General features: G+C 38.8%; 1 protein-coding gene across 1 annotated transcript in view; it reads left to right on the top strand.

Moving 5' to 3' along the window:
• CCSER1 (coiled-coil serine rich protein 1) overlaps nt 1–20,927 on the top strand; it is a 637,592-nt gene that overhangs the window by 246,859 nt on the left and 369,806 nt on the right. The window contains exon 6 of the mRNA XM_027731767.2: nt 12,616–12,826. Within this exon, the coding sequence (XP_027587568.2) occupies nt 12,616–12,826 (211 nt within the window). The remainder of the gene's footprint in view (nt 1–12,615; nt 12,827–20,927) is intronic.

The raw sequence follows: 20,927 nt of genomic DNA on the forward strand, positions 1-20,927 counted from the left end.
GTAGTTGCATTCTGGACTTTGTTTACAAGACAATTGAACAAAGATAGTGATTGCTGTTTATGTGGCTTAGTGTGAACAGAAACCTTCCCCTTTGCTGCTAGCCAGTGTTATCTGGTTTTAAATGTCAAGTACCCTTCAGTGTGCACAAAAGAGAAGATTAGATAGCATTCACCTTGGCCCATGCTGGAAACAGAGGTAGGGCTTCAGGAGATGGGTATTCACACTTCTGTGCAAGCCTTAAGAAGGCCATCCATCCAAATGAAGCACAGAGACCAGCTCTGAACACAGTATGTTCTGTTGTATATTGTCTTGAAGTTGTGACATTAGTCTAAAGCTGAGACACTCCAGACTAATTACATATCTAATTACAGGTCCAGACAGAAAAAACCTTTTTATTCCTAGGCATGTTAACTTTACTCTTTTAATTATGAGGCCAAGTGCAAGGAGCTACACCTCAGTTGGGGCAACCCCCAGTATCAGTACAGACTGGAGGATAAAGGGACTGAGAGCAGCCCTGCTGAGAAGGACTCAACTCAGAAGTGCTGGTGGATGAGAGGCTGGACATGAGCTGGCAGTGTACACTCACAGCCCCGAAAGCCAATTGTATCCTGGGCTCCATCAAAAAACGTGTGGCCAGCAGGGCAAGGGAGGTGATTCTGCTCCTCTACTCTGCTCCAGTGAGACCCACCTAGAGCACTGCATCCAATTCTGGGGTCCACAGCACAGGAAGGACATGGACTTGTTGGAGCAGGTCCAGAGGACGAACATAAAGCTGATTAGAGCCAAAATCTGCCCTCCAGAAGTCCAGCGTAGAGGTTTTATTGATGGCCCTCCTTGCATCTCTGAGTATCGAAAACTTATTATTTCATGGTCGCTGTGCTCCAGACGGCCTCTGACCACCACATCTCCCACGAACCCCTCTCTGAGAACAGAAGGTCTAGTAGGGCCCCATCCCTGGTAGGCTCATTTACCAGCTGGAGCAGGAAATTATCCTCTATGGGCTCTAGGAATCTCCTAGACTGCCTCTTCTCTGCTGTATGGAGTTCCCAGCAGACATCCGGCAGGTTAAAGTCAGCCATGAGAACAAGGGATGGCGATTTTGAGACATCTGCCAGCTGCTTGTAGAATAATTCATCATCCTCATCATCCTGGTTGGGCGGTCTGTAACAGATTCCCACCAGGATGTCAGCCTTGTTGGCCTTCCCCCTGATTTTGATCCACAGGCACTCAACCTTATTGTTGCTGACTTCAAGTTCTACAGAGTCAAGAGACTCTCTAACATATAGAGCCACCCCTCCACCTCTCCTACTTTTCCTGTCCCTTCTGAAGAGCTTGTAGCCACCCATGGCAGCACTACAGTCATGCGAGTCATCCCACCACGTTTCCATGATGGCGACTACATCACAGCTTTCCTGCTGCATGATGGCTTCCAGCTCCTCGTTTGTTGCCCACGCTGCGTGCATTGGTGTACACGCACTTCAGCTGGGCTGCTGGTTTCACTCTTAACTCGGGCTTTCTACCCTTAGGCTTCTCTCTGGAGAGCCCAATTTCAATCCCTTTCCCCTTCAAACCTAGTTTAAAGCCTTCATGATCAGCCCCGCCAACTTATGGGCTAGAGTCCTTTTGCCCTCCGTAGACAGATGAAGTCCATCAGATTTGAAGAGACTAGGTACCTTAGAATTTGCCATGGAATTGGTCAAAAAAAACAAAATTCCACCGGTGGCAGTAATCCTTTAGCCACCTATTGATGAGTTTTCCTACTCCTCTCCTCGTTCATCCCTGCTACTGAAGGAACTGAGGCGAACACCACCTGTGCTCCTGTCCCATTTACTGATCGACCGAGCACCTTGAAGTCCTTTTTAATCGCCCTGGTACTTCTTCCATTTATGTCATCGCTGCCAGCCTGGACTACCAACAATGGATAATAATCTGAGGGCCGAATTAGCTCAGGGAGTCTCCTACTAATATCCATCACCCGGGCCCCGGGAAGGCAGCGGACCTCCCTGTGGGATGGGTCTGGTTGACATATGGGGCCCTCAGTTCCCCTCGGAAGGGAGTCACCGACCACAACTACCCTTGTTTTTTTCTTTATAGCTGTGGTTGTAATCCGTCTGGTAGACGAGGGTGCAACCAGGAGACCCTCCAGATAGATCTTCGTCTTGACTGTCCTCTACCTGATTCTCTGGGTCCAGGGCCTCATACATATTCTTTAAGGGCACCTGGGGAGGTCATGGGGGGTGGAAGGGGATTCTTTTACCTCTCCGATTAGGGACCTGTTTCCGTCCCCCCCCATCTACTTGGCTTGCTCCATCTGCCTGATGACAGGAGGGGCAGGGCTTCACCGTCTCCTCCTGGACTCCTTTTTGGGGCAAAAGGGTGTGACTCCACCAGTCCATTTCCCTTTCACTTTCCCTAATGCTTCTTAGCCTCTCTACCTCTTCCTTGAGCTCTGCCACCAGGCACAGCAAATCATTCACCTGCTCGCATCGTACACAGACCCCACTCACAGTGTCCCCTGGTACTAACGCCAGGCTCAAACGCTCTGCGCAGCCAGAGACTTGAACAGCTGCGGCCGTCTTGGTGTCCTTCTTGGGGGGTTCCGTCTGTGTGAACGCACTCCTTGTTATAACAGCAGCAGCAACGGCTTTTGCTTTTTTGGAAACCATTGCTGGCTTTAGTAGAGTTGCAGGGAGAGAAAAAAAAAAAGAAAAGAAAAGCTCGCCCGAGAGAGCTGGGAGGTGGCTGTGCCCCTCCTGCTTTCCCGAACTGCCTCGCTGACTTGCCGTGCCACGTCCCTGTTTGCCGCGCTCCGGGTCGCTGGCGCTCCCAGCAGCCGCTTAAATCCCTCGAGGATGGGCTGGGTTCCGCCCCCTAGTCAGCTGATTCGCCTCCCAGGAGATCTCCAGCAAACCGCGTGCAGCTCCAGCAAACTAGAGAATGTAACAACCAGAAAGTGAACAACTGAAATAAACATTGAATTTTTATACAATAGTCTAAAAAAACAACATTAAAAGGCAGGGGACGTAAGGTCCTGAAAGAGCGGTGAGGCATTGTAGAGAGAGTGAAGCTCCTGATGGGACTTAAATGTGTAAGCACTTATATATCAAGTAACATTGCATCAACACAAAAATATTGTAAGCAGGGAGTAGCTGAGCTAATATTGAAGTTTTAGCATGCTACTTCCTTCTGTGTGATGATGTGCAAATAAATATTTAGAGATACTTCAATATGTCTCAGAGTTCTGAGCTTTAGTCCTTCATAGTTAACCAAAACAGAAACTGTCTCTTTTTCATCTGCCTCTGGCCTCAGTTTGCCAATTCATTAGATTTACTTTTTCACAGCAGGCCACATTAGGGGGAAAAGGAGGGAGGAGAAATGTTTTCTTCTATGAAAGGACAGTATGAAAAGCACTACTGCAGTGCTTTAGTCAAATCAAACTAAATATTCTGATTATTTTAATGAGTTATTTACAATCAGAAAAGTCAGAGAAGTCTCCTGTAGGTGGGCTAGTTTTACCATATCATATAATAACACATTTCTGCTGTGGCACTTAGTGATTGATTATGTCATGTAGGAACAAAGCAATTAGGTTAATTTACACATTCATTAGCTTATTGCTTGCTTTTTGTTTGGTCTCTGATGCCTTTGTTTAAAAAATTGAGCATATGCTGTTGGATGGGTTTAATTTCACTAATTAAATTCCAAGTGCAGACATTGCAACACCTGCCTTGTAAGTGAAACCTTTTTCAATAAATACAAGTGCTCTGGTTGTTTGAGAGGACGCTCCCAAGGAAACAACACATGAAGGATCCCATAACTTAAAAGCTTTCATCCCCCTGTACAGCTGGAAATTTTTCTTAGTAAGTTATTTGCCTCTGTTTATGCCAATGACAGTTTTTGTAAATTAATAGCTTGAACTGTGCAATATTCCAGGGAAAAAGTGAGGTTTTGAACCTTTGGAAGGTCAGTGATTCCTGGGAAATCTTTGGGCTTGTAAAGCTCTCAGACTCTTATTTTAAGATGATGTACATCTGAATGTGAGCTGTTTGTTTCATACTGGTACCTGGCATTCTTCATAAAGCTAAAGGTTTAACTTCAAGTGTTAGACCTACAGTTCTGGAATAGCTTTTGCACAGTTATACTAAAAGGAAGTTTATTTATTCTGTTCTATACACTTTATTTATGATCAGTTTTGGCCGGAGGCCAGAAAGTGTATATTATTTAACTTCTTAACTTTTTTTTTTACTTATTATTTCTTATCTAAATCTACCTGACAATGTTGATTATGAAACAACAGATTTTACATCAGTGAATGGACTGAGGAAGATTTCTGTCTTGCTTTTAGCTTGAAAACACTACTCTTTTTTTGTAAGTTCCACAGCTTCCCTAGATACATGGTTTAACTTTCAGGTTGACTTGTGTGGAGTCAGGGATTGGACTTGGTGATCCTCATGGGTCCCTTCCAACCGAGGATATTCTGGGTCTCCTTGATAATATAAACAATATGTATGTGGACATGCATAGACACCATTACTCATCAAGAAAACAGATTATTTGCAACTGTTGTGTGAGGATGTTTTTGTCTGCAAATTTCACTAGAGAAATTAATTAGCACTGGTGCTGGATTTCTCATGTTGTTTTGTTTCTTTTGTGTAGATCAGGCTTCCATAATGTTTCCTAAAAAACTTACAGAAGAATACAATAAAAGCATTAAAAAAACCCCTCTAGTAGATTGCTGTCTTTTAGGAAGGGATATATAGTTACTACATGTTCTGGATTTCTTCATAAATTATGTCCCTAAATCCGTTGCGTGCTTTCATTTATTGGGCATAAGAAAAGATTTAACATAAAAGCTCTTTTAATGTTAACGTTAGGTTCCAACTATTTTATGTGATAATGAAATAGGATGGGTTTTAGAGTTGCAGTTTCCTCCTGACGTATTAATCAAATTTGCTATGTAAAGTAGCTGGATGTATCCTCTGAATTTAGATGTGATTGTTCAGCAACTTCTTATTAGGCACAGAAAATGCTTTTTTCTTTTTTTTTCCCCATTTTAAAATGTACCTAATTTTGAGCAGAAGTTTGAAAAACCTTGATAGCAAAAAATACTGACTTGTAGTTGGAAGTATTTGACAATTTGCTTTTAATTAATGGAACCTACCTAGTTTGGTAACTGAATGGAGTGTGCTTTCATTTGTGCTTTTTGGAAGATGGTCGTCGTATCCGATATCCATTGTGATTTTCCAGCTTTTTTAAACTTTTTTTTAACCTTATAAAAACTTGAGAGTTTTATGTTCTGTTTTCACATTTTCTAAAGGCAAGACTCAAGCGTTTAGATCAAAGAGCAAAGGTGAAGAAAAATGTTACTTTGATCCAGAAGGTGACAATGGCAGAACGGGTTTATATTTCTCCTTTTCCCCCAATACTATGAAGTTTTCTGGGCACACTTCAGTGGCTGTCATTAATGGATTAGTTTTTGTGGTTCTAGTCCCAGGTCAGCTGAGTTGGTCACTTTTGTGGAGTGCATTTGAAGTGAGATTTGTAGAGAACACCAAGTGCCTTTAGCTTTAATCTGTACTGAGGCAGTGTCCCATCAGAAGTAATGTTTAAAACCACTGCAGTGACTGGGGATGGATTTATCTTTTGTCCAAATAAAAGAATCACAGGATGGTTTGGGTTGGAAGGGACCTCAAAGATCATTTAGTTCCAGCTCCCTTGTAATGGACAGGGACAGGAATGCTTTCTTTTGTTTGTATCCCAGCCAGAGATGTGTTGTGAGTTACTGCTTGCTTGTGTGCATAATTAAGCTAAAATTTATATTTTGTATACTAATTTTACCATAGTTTCAAGAATGATCCCCTGCTGTTGTTTTTTTGGAGGGGGAAGGGAGGAGAGGGGGGTAATAAAAATTTTTAAATACTCAAAGTACCAAAGTCTCAATGCCCAGCCATCATCATTTACTTTTCCTGGTTTGTCTGTAATGCTTTATTTACTACTGCACTGTTAGTACTTGGAAGCAAAAAAACCCCACTGGTCTTTCCCAAGTAGCTATTTTTTGAACATTATCTGATTGCTCTGTAGTGTTTGAATTATCTTACTTTAGCACATTTAAATTTTCCTAATAGATTCCAAGAGGAAGAAAAGGACTGAAATCTGAAGTGCTGTGCTATTGCATGCTAGATCAGGGGATATAAACAGAGAGCTCGATTCTTGTGGAATTTAGAGAAAGAAATGCTTGACATGGCCATATCAACTGTACTTTACCTGCAGCTGAAAGATGGAGGGATTTTTTTTTTTTAATTCTTTAATTTGATGCCATAGTTCATGATTACCAGATTCTAGCCCAAAGGATGACTGTGGTATAAACCTGAGAGAGAAAAGTAGTTGTACTGGAAGAGGCTGCTAGTCACATAACTTACAGCAGCATTAGCCGTTAGAGTTTGTGTGTACACTCCTGTGTGGTTGGAGAGTTTCATAGTGACAGATACTGAACACTGTTTTTCTAAAAGACTGACCTTGAAAAATCATAACATCAGAGTACCAGTAAATGATACCTAGTTCTAAAAGCTGTAAAATGTCAAACAAAGTGTACCTTATGACACAGTGATGTTTAATATTCTGAGATGTTATCCCTGTAGCTTCTGAAGCATTCTCTGTTAGAACAGAAGTAATGCAGAGTTGTGTGAGACAGAGGTATAAATTTTGATGCTAAAGAATGCTAATATGGGTAATTAGCCAAGTGTTTATGTTCTGGTTACCTTTTTATCTTCTCAGTATTGCAAAGGCTGCATTTTCAGACCTGAGTGAGGAGTTTGCCAATTTTTATCCTCCTTGACTAGGTCTTCAGAACATTTAGGCACCCAGCAGTGCATTATTTTATGTGCCCATTGGAATATTTAGGAACATCCTTTTAAAAATCTGTGCCTCAGTTCTGCTAGATATGGTGAGAGGCCTTTCTTTTTTTTTTTTTCCAAAATGTGTCCATATATTTCAGTTCTAAACTGGTTGGGATAGAACATGTCTCCGTACTAGATGAGATTAGTAAGAGATCACTCAGGGATTAAGATTCAATCTGGGATGATAGTAGGGTTTGACAGGTAATGTTCATCATTTTAAGAGAGCCACAGAGTGCTTTGAATTGAATTTTGGAAGAGTTTGAGGTAGACAGATTTTTCTCTAAAAATCAGAAGTAGTTGCTCTGATGTGCCTTACATGGTCCAACTGAGGGACCTTTATGTAAATAGGAATTAGTGATTTTTCTAAAGGAGGAAAAATCTCTTTATTGTTGGTGATAAAACAGAAAATTCTGGATGGGAGGAAGATGCGTGAATTGAAGGCTCTCTAGATTTGTATGAGAAAGGATTTCGGGATATAACCTCTGTATGGAACTAAAAACATTCTTCTAATGTAAAAGATCGTATGTTTCTAATGGGCCAAGTTACGGACAAATAAGAACTTTTAGTTTTTCTGAAATATTTATGAAGATCAATTTTATGTGTTTATATATGAGTGTGTGTATGACTTCTAGAACATATATAAATATATGTAAATATACATATATCTATAAAAATACACACATATATATATACACATGATATCTGTATTTAGGAATATAAACATATAAAGTTGCACACTCAAACACTGGAAATAAGTGATTTAAGGCTTTATCTAAGACCCTGCTTTAGAAGATAAACCCTCAGGGAAGAAAGAAGGTATGTTCTGCTTTTCCCATAGGGTCTGGGGTCTTTTGCTCTGCTTGCAGAGCCTTTCTGATGCCAACAGCATTACATGGGTTCTCTTCTGTTAAGCTGGTATCAAGAAAAGCAGACTCAGGGGAACCAATTGTATTAGTTTAGGCTAATTCTTCTATACCAACATCTTGAGCACTGCTGATGAAAACTAAGAAGATTAAAGCCCACATAATCTGGGGATCTTTATGTAAGTGAAGTTCAAATTACCATAAGCTCTTCAAATCATTGATCTGAGGATCAGTAAGAAAGAAGAATAACTTAAACGAGCTCAAGTTGCAAATCCTTATCTTTGAGACCTCTTTCTTTTCTTTTTCTTTTCCTTTTTTATCCTTTTTTTTCCTGTTCTTTACTTTTTTTTTTTTTGTTTTTAGTAGAATATTTTGTGGGTTTCCCTTTCCCGATCCACAACGTGGGGGAGCCCAGCTCTAGTTCCTTCTCCGTCTGAAAAACCATTTCCGACGTCTTGTGGGACGGGGAAGGGGGACTCCAGTGACAGGGTTTTTCAGGCCCCGAGCCTGGAGGGGAGAGGTGCCCTCCCCTCCCCCCAGCACCCACGTGGCTCCATGGCAGGCACAGAGACAGCACACCGGGCGTGGAGAGGAGGCAAGAGAGAGTTTATTGTTGGGAAGGGGTTTATAAGGCTTTTAGGAGGGTCAAAGGGGAACCAATCACAAGTTCAGGGTCACACAAAAGAAACCATCAGGTAAAGGGTCAACAGCCAATAGGAAGGGGTTAAACAAAGGACCAATGGGACGCCTCAGGACACCTTTCCCAGGACACTCCTGCATGGGAGATAACAGTTGCTGTGGGGGGGTGTTGGGAAGAAGAACACGTGTTTGCAAAGGGACCACAAAGAGCCATTTTAAGACATGTTTAAACAAGTTTCTCATCAGGTATAGTGCTACAATATTTTAAAAATTCTTTGACATAACGTTGGTTTTGTTCTACCTTCTTCGTGGGATGAAGCTTTCAAAAGAGCTGCATAACTGTGTCTCTTTCTCAGTAAATATGCAGTTGCATTAGACTTATAGAGGCTGTTAAAATGCTAAAAGTCACTGATTGATTATTTTAGTGCTATCATACTGTTTCAATAAAGACTGCTTTTGAAATAGAAATCTGTCTTAATGGCACTACTATTTTACTAAATGTGGGTATTGTAGCTTCTGGATTTTTTATCAATTAGAAATGTAAGTGACCAGTGACAGGTCCTGAGGAAATGGCCTAAAGCTGTTTCAGGTGAGGTTTAGGTTGGATATTAGGAAAAGGTTCTTCATCCAGAGGGTGGCTGGACACTGGAACAGGCTCCCTGGGGAAATGGTCACAGCACCAACCCTGACACAGTTTGGACAATACTCTCAGGCCTATGGTGTGACTCTTGAGGATGGTCCTGTGCAGGGCCAGGAGTTGGACTTGATGATTGTTGTGGATCCCTTCCAACTCAGCATATTCTGTGATAGCCATGCTTAGAGATTTGAGGTGGCATCTATATAGGATGGTACTTTAGTGCACATCGGCACCGCTGACATCCTCTAGAATGGAGTGGTTCCATCCAATTTTCCTGTAGTGGCAACCAAACCATGCCAGGGAATCATTTGAAAGAGTGAGGGTTGGCTCAAACAATTTCAGAAGTGTTTTAAAACTGACTGACTTTCAGTACCCAGGTGTGTTTTCAGGTATGGTTTTATTAAAGTGGGAACATAGCCTAAGTGTTTGTCAGGCAAATTTAGAGCTCAGACAGGAGCCACATATTTAAAAGTGACCAAATTGCTTTTCTGAAATATTGTACATCGATAATATTACAGAATCAAAGGAAATACATTTTCTTTAAAGGAAATACGTTGTCTTTAGTCATTAAAATAGAACTTTTGAGGCTTTTAATCAACAGTTTGTCACAGATAACATTTGCCTCTGAAATGTTTTTTATTACAGTAAATACATATTTGGAAGGTGGAGGGTGCTGGCCCATCTTGTAAGGAGATCCTGCACTACCAGTTGAAGAACCAGCTCCTTCTCCAACTTCAGAGGTTAAGAGATGTTTTACTAATGAAGTCAAACTTCTAATTTACTGAGGACTTCTTTTCCCCCTGCTAAATCTCTACTGCTTCATTGAGATAAACTGCAGTGGATTACTGTAATAATCCTGTAATAGACCACCTGGACATTGTTAATAATGAACTTAATGAAAGATCAGTTCTGAAATGTATTTAAAAGGAGCTTTTTTCTGCAGCAGGTAGAATGAGTTGTATCAGACAGTGAAGAGATTTTCTGTCACAAATCAGTCAAAGTACATCTGGACTATCAGAAAGGATTACATCATCTGAATACTCATTGTATACCAACTCTTGAGTCACTATTTTTCAGTAGCAACTGAGTTAGATTTTAAACTCTTATGACTGTGAGTGGTAATATGTTATTATGGTGCTTTTCATACTTTAGTACAAGACTGTATTTGAAAAGATAGTAAATTCATGTATTGAGTGGTGTGATGTCAACATAAAGCTCACCAAAATAATCAAAGATTTTTTTTATTTGAAATTCAGAATTGCTGTATCTCCAGTGCATCTATAGCTTATACATAAACACTTTATCTCTTCCATATAAGAGAGGAAGATAGTTTTCCAAGAGTACTGCTTATGTTCTTGTCGCTGGGGAGCTTGGTATGGCTGGTGATACCAGGTTCTTCTTCCTGATAATATGCGATAAAAGACTCTTTCTGGTAGGCAATAGGTCTTAAATTGGTCCTTTCTCAGTGCCAGGATGTTACCCTTTTAGGATGCCTGTAGAGGTTATGAAAAAGCAGTGGCTTAATATCCTTCAATCAAAAGCAACTTTACCATGTACCTCACATTATTGTTTTAAGGGATGCAAAATATTCCACTCAAAGTTGTTTCAGTGCATTTAAAAATTAAAACAGACTAATTCTGGTTTTTTAGGAGAGTCTTGAAAAGCCTGGATTAAAAAAAAAATTAGTTCCATTGGCCAGCATGAGTATCTGTCCATATATGTGGTCCTTGTGGTACATTGCTTGATATAACATGTTCAGATTACTGCATATTACATAGCTTGCAAAATATGAAAATGAACCATCCTTAAAAGATAGTTCTAGTATTCTAATTTCCAATTTTTTTTGTATAGCATTTGGAGTTTCTTAAAAAAATCACATTAATCCATTTTTGTATGTGGATCCTATAAAAACAAAGCTAACTAAGGAAAATTTAATGTGAAAAATATTCTTTGTCCTTCTAAATTATGGCAGAATCAGTTTTGTGTTGCATGAAAATTCAAATGGAACAGAAAATTGGAACAATCCATTAAATGAATAAAAATTGTCATTTTCTTCACCACTTATGCTAACATCTTTAATTGTACTGAATTAATTTAGTATGAACATGGGTGTCATGCATTGCTGTTACCACACTTTATAATTTAGTAGTAATTATATTCTACAATTGCACGGTGAGGCCACATTCTCAGATTTATTCTCCATTCAGATTTGTCCTTTTTCCCCTGCTGGTCAGAGAGCCAAATAGGTGCAGCATTGAAGTTGTGAATGCTTTCATGCCAGAAAAATCCTTACTGTTTTTAGTTGCATTCTCTTCCACCAAAATGTCAAGCAACCTCTGTTTTCCTACAATTAAACTTTGGTCTGATTGTGGCGGATAGAATCTCTGACCTCTAGATCACAGAGTCACACAAGTGGGAGGGAACCTATGCAAGTCTCTCTGTCAAGCTCTTGCTAAAAGCAGTTCCAAATACAGCAGGTTACTCAGGGGCTTGTCCCAGCATAGTGTGAATATTTCCAAGGGTGGGTGTCCAATAGCATCTCTGAGCCTCTGTTCCTTTGTTTGACCATCCTCATGGTAAAAGATATGTCAGTAAATAAATAAAGTTCTTATATCTAGTCACAATTTCCTGTATTCTATCTTGTGTCTGTTGTCTTTCATCCTATTACTCTGCATCCCTAAGGATAGCCTGGCTCCATAGTTTTTGAACCCTCCTAGTGGAAAAGCTGCTCTGGTCAACAATGAGATTCACTTCTCCTCTTTGGAAGAGTGAGCAAAGCTGGCTCTTTTAACCTTTCCTCATTTAGTGTGCACTCCAGCCCCCCTCACCATCTCATTGGTGTTTGCTGCACTTTCTTCATCATGGAAAAGTCTTGTATGTAACTTGCTCTGATATTAAAGGAAGGGAGTATGTATACAGCAAAATAATGGTCTTTCATTACTTCCAAAGGCCATCAAAATATTTCTGAATCTTTCTGTGCCTTTAATGGATTCTCAACCACAACTTAATGTTTTATTTCATGTTCTGCTTATGTAGCTTTGGTAATAACTGAACTTCAGAGTGAGTAGAGATTAGTTAAATTTTGAATTCCATTTTATACAATAGCAGGTTCATCTTAAGTCACGACGCCAGCCCAGAAGTGAGTTTTTTTTTTTTTTTTTTTTTGTAGTTTTCTTTTCTTTTTGAGTTCTAAGTCAAAGCATATGGAAGAATATGATTTGATTTAGCTTTTGAAAGTGCATGACGGATTCATTTTTTCATGAAGCTGAACTGAAATAAAATAGGCCCGTAGCAGTTTTGCCCATAGGATATTTTGTTTTAAGAAAATGGCTTTCTTTTGAAGGGCATGAGATAGAGCATGGTTTCAATACCTGTAGAATATGGTACATTTATAAATGTGTATTTTATTGCTAACACCATATGGCTATATGTATTTTATAAAGGCCATTCACGCTAGCAGGCTCAAAAAGTGAATGTGTTATGCGTCTTTAAACTCAAAGGAACTAATCCCCCCAAATTATTAAGTTGGTTTTTTTCTTTTTCATATTTTAGTGTTGATCTTTCTGTTTTCTCTTGTAAGGAACCTATCTCTGAAGCTGTCAAAGGAGGTAGACCAAGCAGAAGCCAGGTACCCTCGTGTTAGCCAGCTGGCTGGAAGCCCATCCGTGGAGTGGCCTTTCACCGGTCTAGAAGAAGGCGGAGGCATTGAATCTTTGCCCTTCAGATTGATGCTGCAAGACTGCACAGCTGTAAAGACATTGCTTCTGAAAATGAAGAGGGTTCTTCAAGAGGTAATCACCCACTTATTTGTTAGATTAATATCTTTCAGCATTAATGAGCTAAGCAGCAGAAAAGGGTCAGTAAAGTTTATGACTTTATACCTTTTAATATGTCTTGAATATATGGAATTGATGCAGAAGTATAAATAGTTATGCCTCAACATGGTGCAGGTCAGGAAGTTTATACTGTAACAGAATTTAATTGATACTGCCATCTTGGCTTCCAAAGTGTAAAGCTTCTCTTGAGCTGCAGAGAGAAGGCAGGAGAGACCAACTGCTTTAGATCAAAATATGTTGTATGGTTTTCTTCCAGTATTTTAGGGCTTTTCAGTTTTCTTACTGCATTTGTTAACCATTATGAACTCACATGCAATTTATTTAGAGAAGAGATGTTAAGAAAAAAAAATCTCTTAACTAAGAGTACTATAATTTTACCAGCTTGAGTTTGTAAATGATGTCTGAAATCAGATTTTGTAGGTCGTTCCAAACAGTTGCAAGAGTCACGTCTTGTCCTGTCCTGCTGGTTTCTCCTGCTTCCCCTATGGACTGCTGGTGTTTCTTTAAAAATTTTTTTTTTGTATCTGTTTCCCTTTAGAAATTTAGGGAAATCAAATTATTATTGTGTTGGATTTTTTTTTTTTTTTGGTACTTTCCGGCTGTGGAGCCTTGACTCAGGTGTGTATTACAAACTTTTATCTTCGTGTTTGTGAATTGCAGTGTGTGTTATCTTTGAGATCTACAAGAAAGATAATTTTTTTGGTTTGTTTTTTATCTATATAGTTCATAGAATTACAGAATAATTTAGGTTCAGAGGGCTCTCTGGAGGTCCCCCTCCTCTACTCAAAGCAAGGCCAGCTCAGAACAGGTTGCTCAGGTTCTTGCCCACTTAAACTTTTGGTACTTTAAATGGTGTTTCCATATTGTCTCTGGGTAAGCATTCCAATATTTGACTACATCATTGTATTTTTGTTCCCTACGATGTGAACAGAATTTCTCTTGTGGCAGTCCGCTTCATCATACAATAAAGACCAAATAGGAGTTTAGGGTTTTTTTACTGCTCACTTCTTGGTCATCTGTATCTAAATTCAACCAACTGCTGCTCTGTCTGAAAAGGTTTGTCAGCCTTTTGTTTGATAAACTATGTTTATCATGTACCCATGATACTTTTCAATCAGTCCTCCTAAATCACATTTTTTTGCTGGATGGCAAGCCTCTTTCCGGTTTCCTTTGGTTCTCTAGAAGCTTCACGTATGCTGTTGGGATTCTTAATGCACTCCTGTTTTGCTGAATCCAGAATTGAAGTCATTAGTTCTCCATCAGTTCCTTCTTATATAATGTCAGAATATAGAGTGAATTTAAAGGATTTATAACCTCATTTTATCTGGAAAGAAATAATAAGAATTATGATACTACATGCCATAGCCGTTGTAACATTCAGGTGGTAACACTGGCAGCGTTCGCTGTTGCTTCTGATGTGAATAATTCTATTACACTCAGAAAAGTTCTTCCTTACCATGATGGTAAGCATAAGAATTTTAGTTTTAACTTACCAGGTTTGATTAAGCTTGTCTAAGAATCTACTGTTATTTTCTATATGGAAATATGTTGTACCTTACACTACTTCATCTTTAAGAAAATTCGCCAGTTGATCTGCACAAAAGAAACACAAAGTACTTCATGCAACTCGCTGGAATTTCATTTCCGCTTACTAATTTCTCCTTATGTAACTCACTGATTTTAGTTTGTCATCCTAATCATTCAGTCTTTTGCTTACTTGTTCCTTTGTGTCGTATAATTTCCATCTCTCCATCTGATTGTTACAAAGTGTGTCTTTGTCCTTTGCTTTTCTTTTTTATCTTGCCTTATGAAATCAAAATGGCTTTTTTCTAATTCCATATTAGATGTGCTGGAATTTAACTCGCTGTTTATCAGCACCTTTGAGATCTAATATCTTGATAGAATTGCACATTTTCTTAGCTATGTACTAGAAAAACTTCTTACTTGGCCAGAATGAAATCACCAATCTGATGATTATTGAGAAGTTTTGTTGCCTTGAGTTGTTATTTCTATTTCAGTTTTCAATGAATGGCTTGTGTAATGTCAGTGATAGAAAAGTTATGCAGAATGCTGTAAAATGGTATGGGAGTGTACTTCTTAGTATCCCCACATGAGAAATAGCTCTTTATTATGTAGTGCAATATTTCAGTTCTACTGATATAAATATATGTGCTAATTTTTGAAACAAATAATTACTTTTCGAGGTTTGCACAGTTTTCATAGTTAACAAACTCATCCACTACACCGTAGGTGTTATTAAGAATTAGTATAAATTAAGCCAAACCCAGAATATGATTCAAAACACCATGAGTAACTAGTCTGAACAACCAAAGAAAAGATGACCTTGAAATATATTAGAAGTTTATATTGAAATGACACAACTTGATTATTTTCAGAAATACAGACATTTATGCATTTAGGTCACTTTTAAATTATTAGTGAAAGATTACAGGAAAATATAATCCCATCAAATTGAAATATTGTATTGAAGAATCTGATAAATAAGTCATCTGAGCATATTTAGCAGACAGTTTCCATGGAGAAGATACCCTACTTCCATTGCAACTAGATGTAATTTCTTCATCCAGAAATCACTTTTGCCCCAACCAGTATTATAAATCAAACTCACAACAGTACAGAACAAAAGACATAAAAGAAAAATTCTTTCCTTACCACGGAATGCTCAGATATTTTTAGATGTAGTGAAACATTGTCTCTCGCAGGTTTATATGGTATAGAAGTGATATATTTTATTTAAAAATATAAATTAGGATTATTTAGAAAAGTAATATGTCACGTTTTCATCCACTTAAAAAAACATACAGAGCATACAAACTACACGAGGAAAATTACACGGGGTACCAGAAAAAAGGCTGCGGTATTTCTGTTTTATAGCTGATATTACCTATAGAAGAAGGAATTACAGTAGTGTACACCTCTTTGTTGAAAAATAACATACTAATTGAGTTAAAATATTAGCCCTATTATTCAATAAAATCCTTCTTCTTAAGCACTGAACACCGCTTCTAAGGAATAATTTAATTATGATCTGCCAAAATGTAATACTAGCTAGTAAAATATGCTTTTTTTTGTTGAAGTTACTTGTAATTGAAGAATCTAAATGGAAAAACTGCATGCAATGTATGCTGTACTGCGTTGCAGATTTATAAAGCAGTGAGTTAGCTTGTTATTAGTCTTATCTTGAAAATGGAAATTGAAGACATGGCAGTAACTTGCAAGATTGAGAATGCTATTTAGTAAAGGGCTAATGAATGATCGTTCAATTAAGAGAATTAATTGCCTTTTCAGTTTCAGTGAAAAAGCCTTGAAAATGTCTACTAATAATTCTTTGTAGTTTTGACTGTGCCAGTCTCATAAGGCAGATTGTCCCCTAGTGTTTTGAAAACTTCATTGAACAAAGCTGAAGATAGTCTGAAGGACCCTGGCAAGTGAGGAAACTAGGCAATCCACCAAGTGGTCCAGAAAATATCTTGAATTACCTTCGGCAGCTTTTTCTCATGGCAGTTCCATTTCTAACAGACAGATCTGCAATAATGGCATAACGAAGGCTTGTGGGCTGCATCATTTCATGAAAAAGTATTACTAGAGATTAGCATCATGGGCAGCTTGATAAAAGCCACTTCAGCCTAGAAGACAATACAAGCTATCGTGTAACCTGCCTGTGATTTACAAGTAGTTCTTGGTCTGTCTTTTCTCTCCAGCTCTCTGATGTTTATTGAACTGTTTGGGTTTTGGTTTGAAATTTTTTTTCCCCCCTCAAAGTCTAACAGTGTTGACTTTTTTGTCAGTGATGACTCCTCTCATTTAAAAGAAAAAAGGGAAAAAATAGGGAGTTGGATGGATGGCATTGGTAGGTTTGCCCACTCCTAAGAAATGGATTCTCTGCTTTCTGACTTCAGACAGACCTTTCTGCTCTGAACTGCTCTTTAACTTAATCTCTGCCACTTTTTCCCCTAATATGCTGTTCCATACTTTAGGCTTGTTTCTGCAGGTCATATTTTCCCTGTATTCTTTATCAACTACATAATTCGACTTTTGAATATTTTTATGGAGCTATCAGAAGTGACCTCACTGGTTGCTAATCTAGAAAATTAAGATACATTGTCTATATGTTTGTGTAATTTGGAATATAAATTATTCAGTGCATGCCCATGCTTTTTTTGGAGCTCTGCAAAACAGCATGTAGGCTGTAGAGCTTTAGCTAATTCCTACAATTAGCAATAGGAATAAGTCACTTTGGACATACATTGCATACTGTGTTTTACTAATTAATCATTTATTTTACTGAGGGAAATTGCAGCTGTCTGTGGCTATCATTAAAACTTAATGGGTCCAATACAGTGTCTTTAGATTACACTTGAAAAAAAGAAAAAAGAGAAATGTGGAAAATGAGGTTAAAATTGCTGTGAGTCTGGCCCTGAGAGCTGCCTGAGATTAGGGGGGCAGAGTGAGACCACTCAGTCTGCAATTAGTCTGTCAGATATCACTGGGTACATTACTTCTCCCTGTGCATCTTTCACCTCATCAGTAAAATAAACATAATTATAGTCTTCTTTTATGCTGCACTTGCAATCTACTAATGGAAAGTACTAAGAGAAAGCTAAGTGTTGCTTCCAATGTTTTGTGGTCTGATTGCTAAGCAATATAGAATTGGCCTTAAACTATGGTTTTTAAAGACATGAAAGCATTTCCTGCAGTCCACTATGAAATGTATTGTGTTTGCTAATATTGTGCTAGCCACTCTAGGAACCAATTGCAAGTTTAATACACTGTAAAAGACTGCAGGTTTTCTTCCTTTAAGTAACTTTGTAATTAACCACTGTAGCATTGCTGATTTATTCAACAACTCTGCATTTAACGCAGTCCCTTTTATCAAGTAATTCATGCTGGAAATTGGTAATTCCTTCATTTCATGGTGTGTTGACACTGCATATACCCATAAATTTAAATAACTAATAATAAAAATGTACTAGATTTAGTAATAGGATTTAAATTTATCACATTAAATTGCTTTTTCACTTGAAAATATGCATTGGCATACCTATGCCCAGCTACTTGCAAAGACAGAAGCAGAACCCCCCCATTTTCACACTTTGTGTGTATTTTCTAGGAGTATATGTCAGGGTAATGGAGAATAGTGGGAGCCGGTGGATATATTCTGGTATTCACTTTCACAGTGAAGATGTTTTACTCTAAGATTATTCATTATAAGGTATTTAATAACAACAAACAAACTCAGTGTTCGCTATGTTGTTAGATGTTCTCAAGTTACATGAAAACTTTCCCCTTTCCCCCCCTCCCAACCATAATTTTTAGGCACACTTCATAGGGCAAGCACCAGCTCAAACATTGTCATTATGTATGCTGAACTTAGTATACTCTGTAACAGGTTGTATGCTGTAATTAAAGTCCTATTTCTTAGGTTTCTTAGCTGAATATGCCTCAGAAATCATTGACCAGCACCCCCAGGTCCCTTTCTGCTAAGCAGCTTTCCAGCCGCTCTTCCACGCTCCTATAGTGCTGTATGGGGTTGTTGCGCAGGACCCAGCACTTGGCCTCGTTGATCCTCAAACAATTCTCAGCCCATCAATCCAAATCCAGCCTGTCCAAATCCCTCTGCACATCCAGACTCCCACCCAACTCTATGCTGATAGGCCCGTAGTTTCTTGGAGCCTCCTTCCAGCCCTTCTTGTAGATGGGCATAATGTTTGCTAAACTCCATTCAACTGATGAGCCAAGACACCTGGTAAATGACTGAAAATGCCTTGGTGAACTGCTCCACCGGCTCCCTCAGTACTCTTGGTTGGATCCCATCTGGCCCCATAGACTTGGGCATGTGTAAGTGGTGTAGCAGCTTACTGACCATTTCCCCTTGGATTATGGAGGTTTCCTGTCCCTGTCTTCCAGCTCAAGGGTCTGGGTTGCCCCTGAGAACAACTGATCTTAATATTAAAGACTTTAAAGAATGAGGCAAAGAAGGCATTAAGTTCCTCATCCTTTTCCTCATCCTTTGTCACTTTGTTTCCCCTCACATCTGGTAAAGGATGGAGAGTTTCCCTAGCCCTCCTTTTGTTGTTAATGTATTTATAGAAACTTTTTTGGTTTTGTCTTTGGCCCTTCTAGTTTTCTTCATGTATAACCTCATGAAATCTTTGAAGTCCTCCTGAGTTTCCTGCCTCTCCTTACAAAGGTCTCAAACTCTCTTTTTTTCTTAAGTTGCAGCCAAAGCTTTCTGCTCAACCAGGCTGGTCTTCTTCCCTGCCAGCTTGTCTTTTGGCACGTGGAGATGACCTGTTCCTGTGCCACTAAGATTTCTTTGTTGAAGAATATCCAGCCTTCCTGGACTCCTTTTCTCTTAAGGATTCCCTCAAGGGTCTTTGTACTTTACAACAGATGCTCCTGAAAGTGTGTTCATTTGCTCTGATACTCTATGAGTAATTCAGAGTGTGAGGTTACAGGCTGGGATGGGCACACAGCTTTTGGCTCCTGCGAAGTCACACTAACCTCGACTCAACAAAAAAATCTTCTGAAATGGTTCAACTCAGTTATCAGTTCATGTCATTGCCCATGCTCATGACGAAGTTCTTTAAAAGGCCACATTCAAAGCGTTTTTGAGCCCCACTTTGCGATTATCAGTCTCAAATGAATACTCTTAACTTTAAATACTGAAATTGGAAAATTTCTTAGGTCCATTTATGTTCTGTTTGATCTGCTGTTGACCTAGGTGCTTAATGTTTGTAGATTACATATGTCTGTGTGCTGCAGCCTTAGTGAAACCAGAGTCACCATGAAACGTTATTCTCTCCTGCGTGGAGGTGGTGGTGATACATATGTGTGTACTCCATGTGTTTGGAAGGCAAGTGATTGGTTCTTTCGTGTTTCTCCTGTGGTTGCCAGAATGAAACATTTTCATAGGGCAGTGCAATGCGCTCCAGGTCAGCACGGATTTGCATAACATACTGCCCCAGCCTCCTCAACAGCCAGGTCTTAAGAGCACCTTGCAGAGAGGCATTAAAAATAGTAACCCTATTAATATGTAATGTCCCTCCATCAGCAGTTCTGTGCAATTGGCTGTGATTAACCTGTGGCTAAAGACCATGAAATTGTAACAGTTACAAAACTGAAACCATTTTGTCATTTAGTACTGCCGTGGTTTTGATCAGTTGCTGCAGGTCACTCAGCTAAAGCGCACCTGACGCTCCTTGGCAATGGAGCTGATCACACCAGTTGCATTTTCTGATAAATCTACAAATACCAAAGAGTGCATTACGAAATTATGAGCAGGCAGTGGAAGAAATCCAGAATGTCTGCAAAAGGCTGTAGAAGGAATTGATTATACTAAGTTGTTAGAGCTCATAAGTAATTTAAGTTAAATGACAGAGGGTAGATGGAAGAGTTTATGATAAGAAAATGAATAATACTGCCAGATCTAACAATTTTCCCAATAAGTTATCCATTTTCTTAAAGAAAAAAACAGTTGGAAATAGGAGTGGGGTGAAAATGAGTGCATGGCACCTAAGCTGCACTATAATTGATTTTCCTGCACATTTACTGGAGTTGTAGATATGAAAGTACCAACTTGTCAAACACTTTTGGAATTTATAAAGAGCACTTCATATGAGGTTTATAGCTGGTGCCATTGCCTTCAAATTGCAGTAAGTTAAAAGCAAAAAGAATTGTCCTCATCTATACAGTTTCTCAACTTCTGAAGTTTTACAGTCCCACTGTATTAAGATTTTTTTCTTCCTCATGATAGCTTTCAGAGTTTTCTTGACACTGAAAAGTGACTGGTTCTATAGATAAAGCAGTAAAACTGATAATATGCAACTTCTGCTGTAAATGGATGTACAAGAAGAATAAAATATCATAGATAAAAGTGTAAGTCTCGTATTCAGGTAGTGAAGTGCCAGCTGGACATATAGTTACTCATTTCAATATTTGTGTTCATATATGATTATAAAGATGGTTTTCCAGAAATTAAATTTGATATCTTAGTTATCCCCTAATCATCCAGAATTTCTGAATCAAGTGCTAG

This window comes from Pipra filicauda, unplaced genomic scaffold (genome assembly GCF_003945595.2).
Source record: "Pipra filicauda isolate LSUMZ 115617 unplaced genomic scaffold, ASM394559v2 scaffold111_size4109106_pilon, whole genome shotgun sequence".
In the NCBI taxonomy this organism is placed as follows: Eukaryota; Metazoa; Chordata; class Aves; order Passeriformes; family Pipridae; genus Pipra; species Pipra filicauda.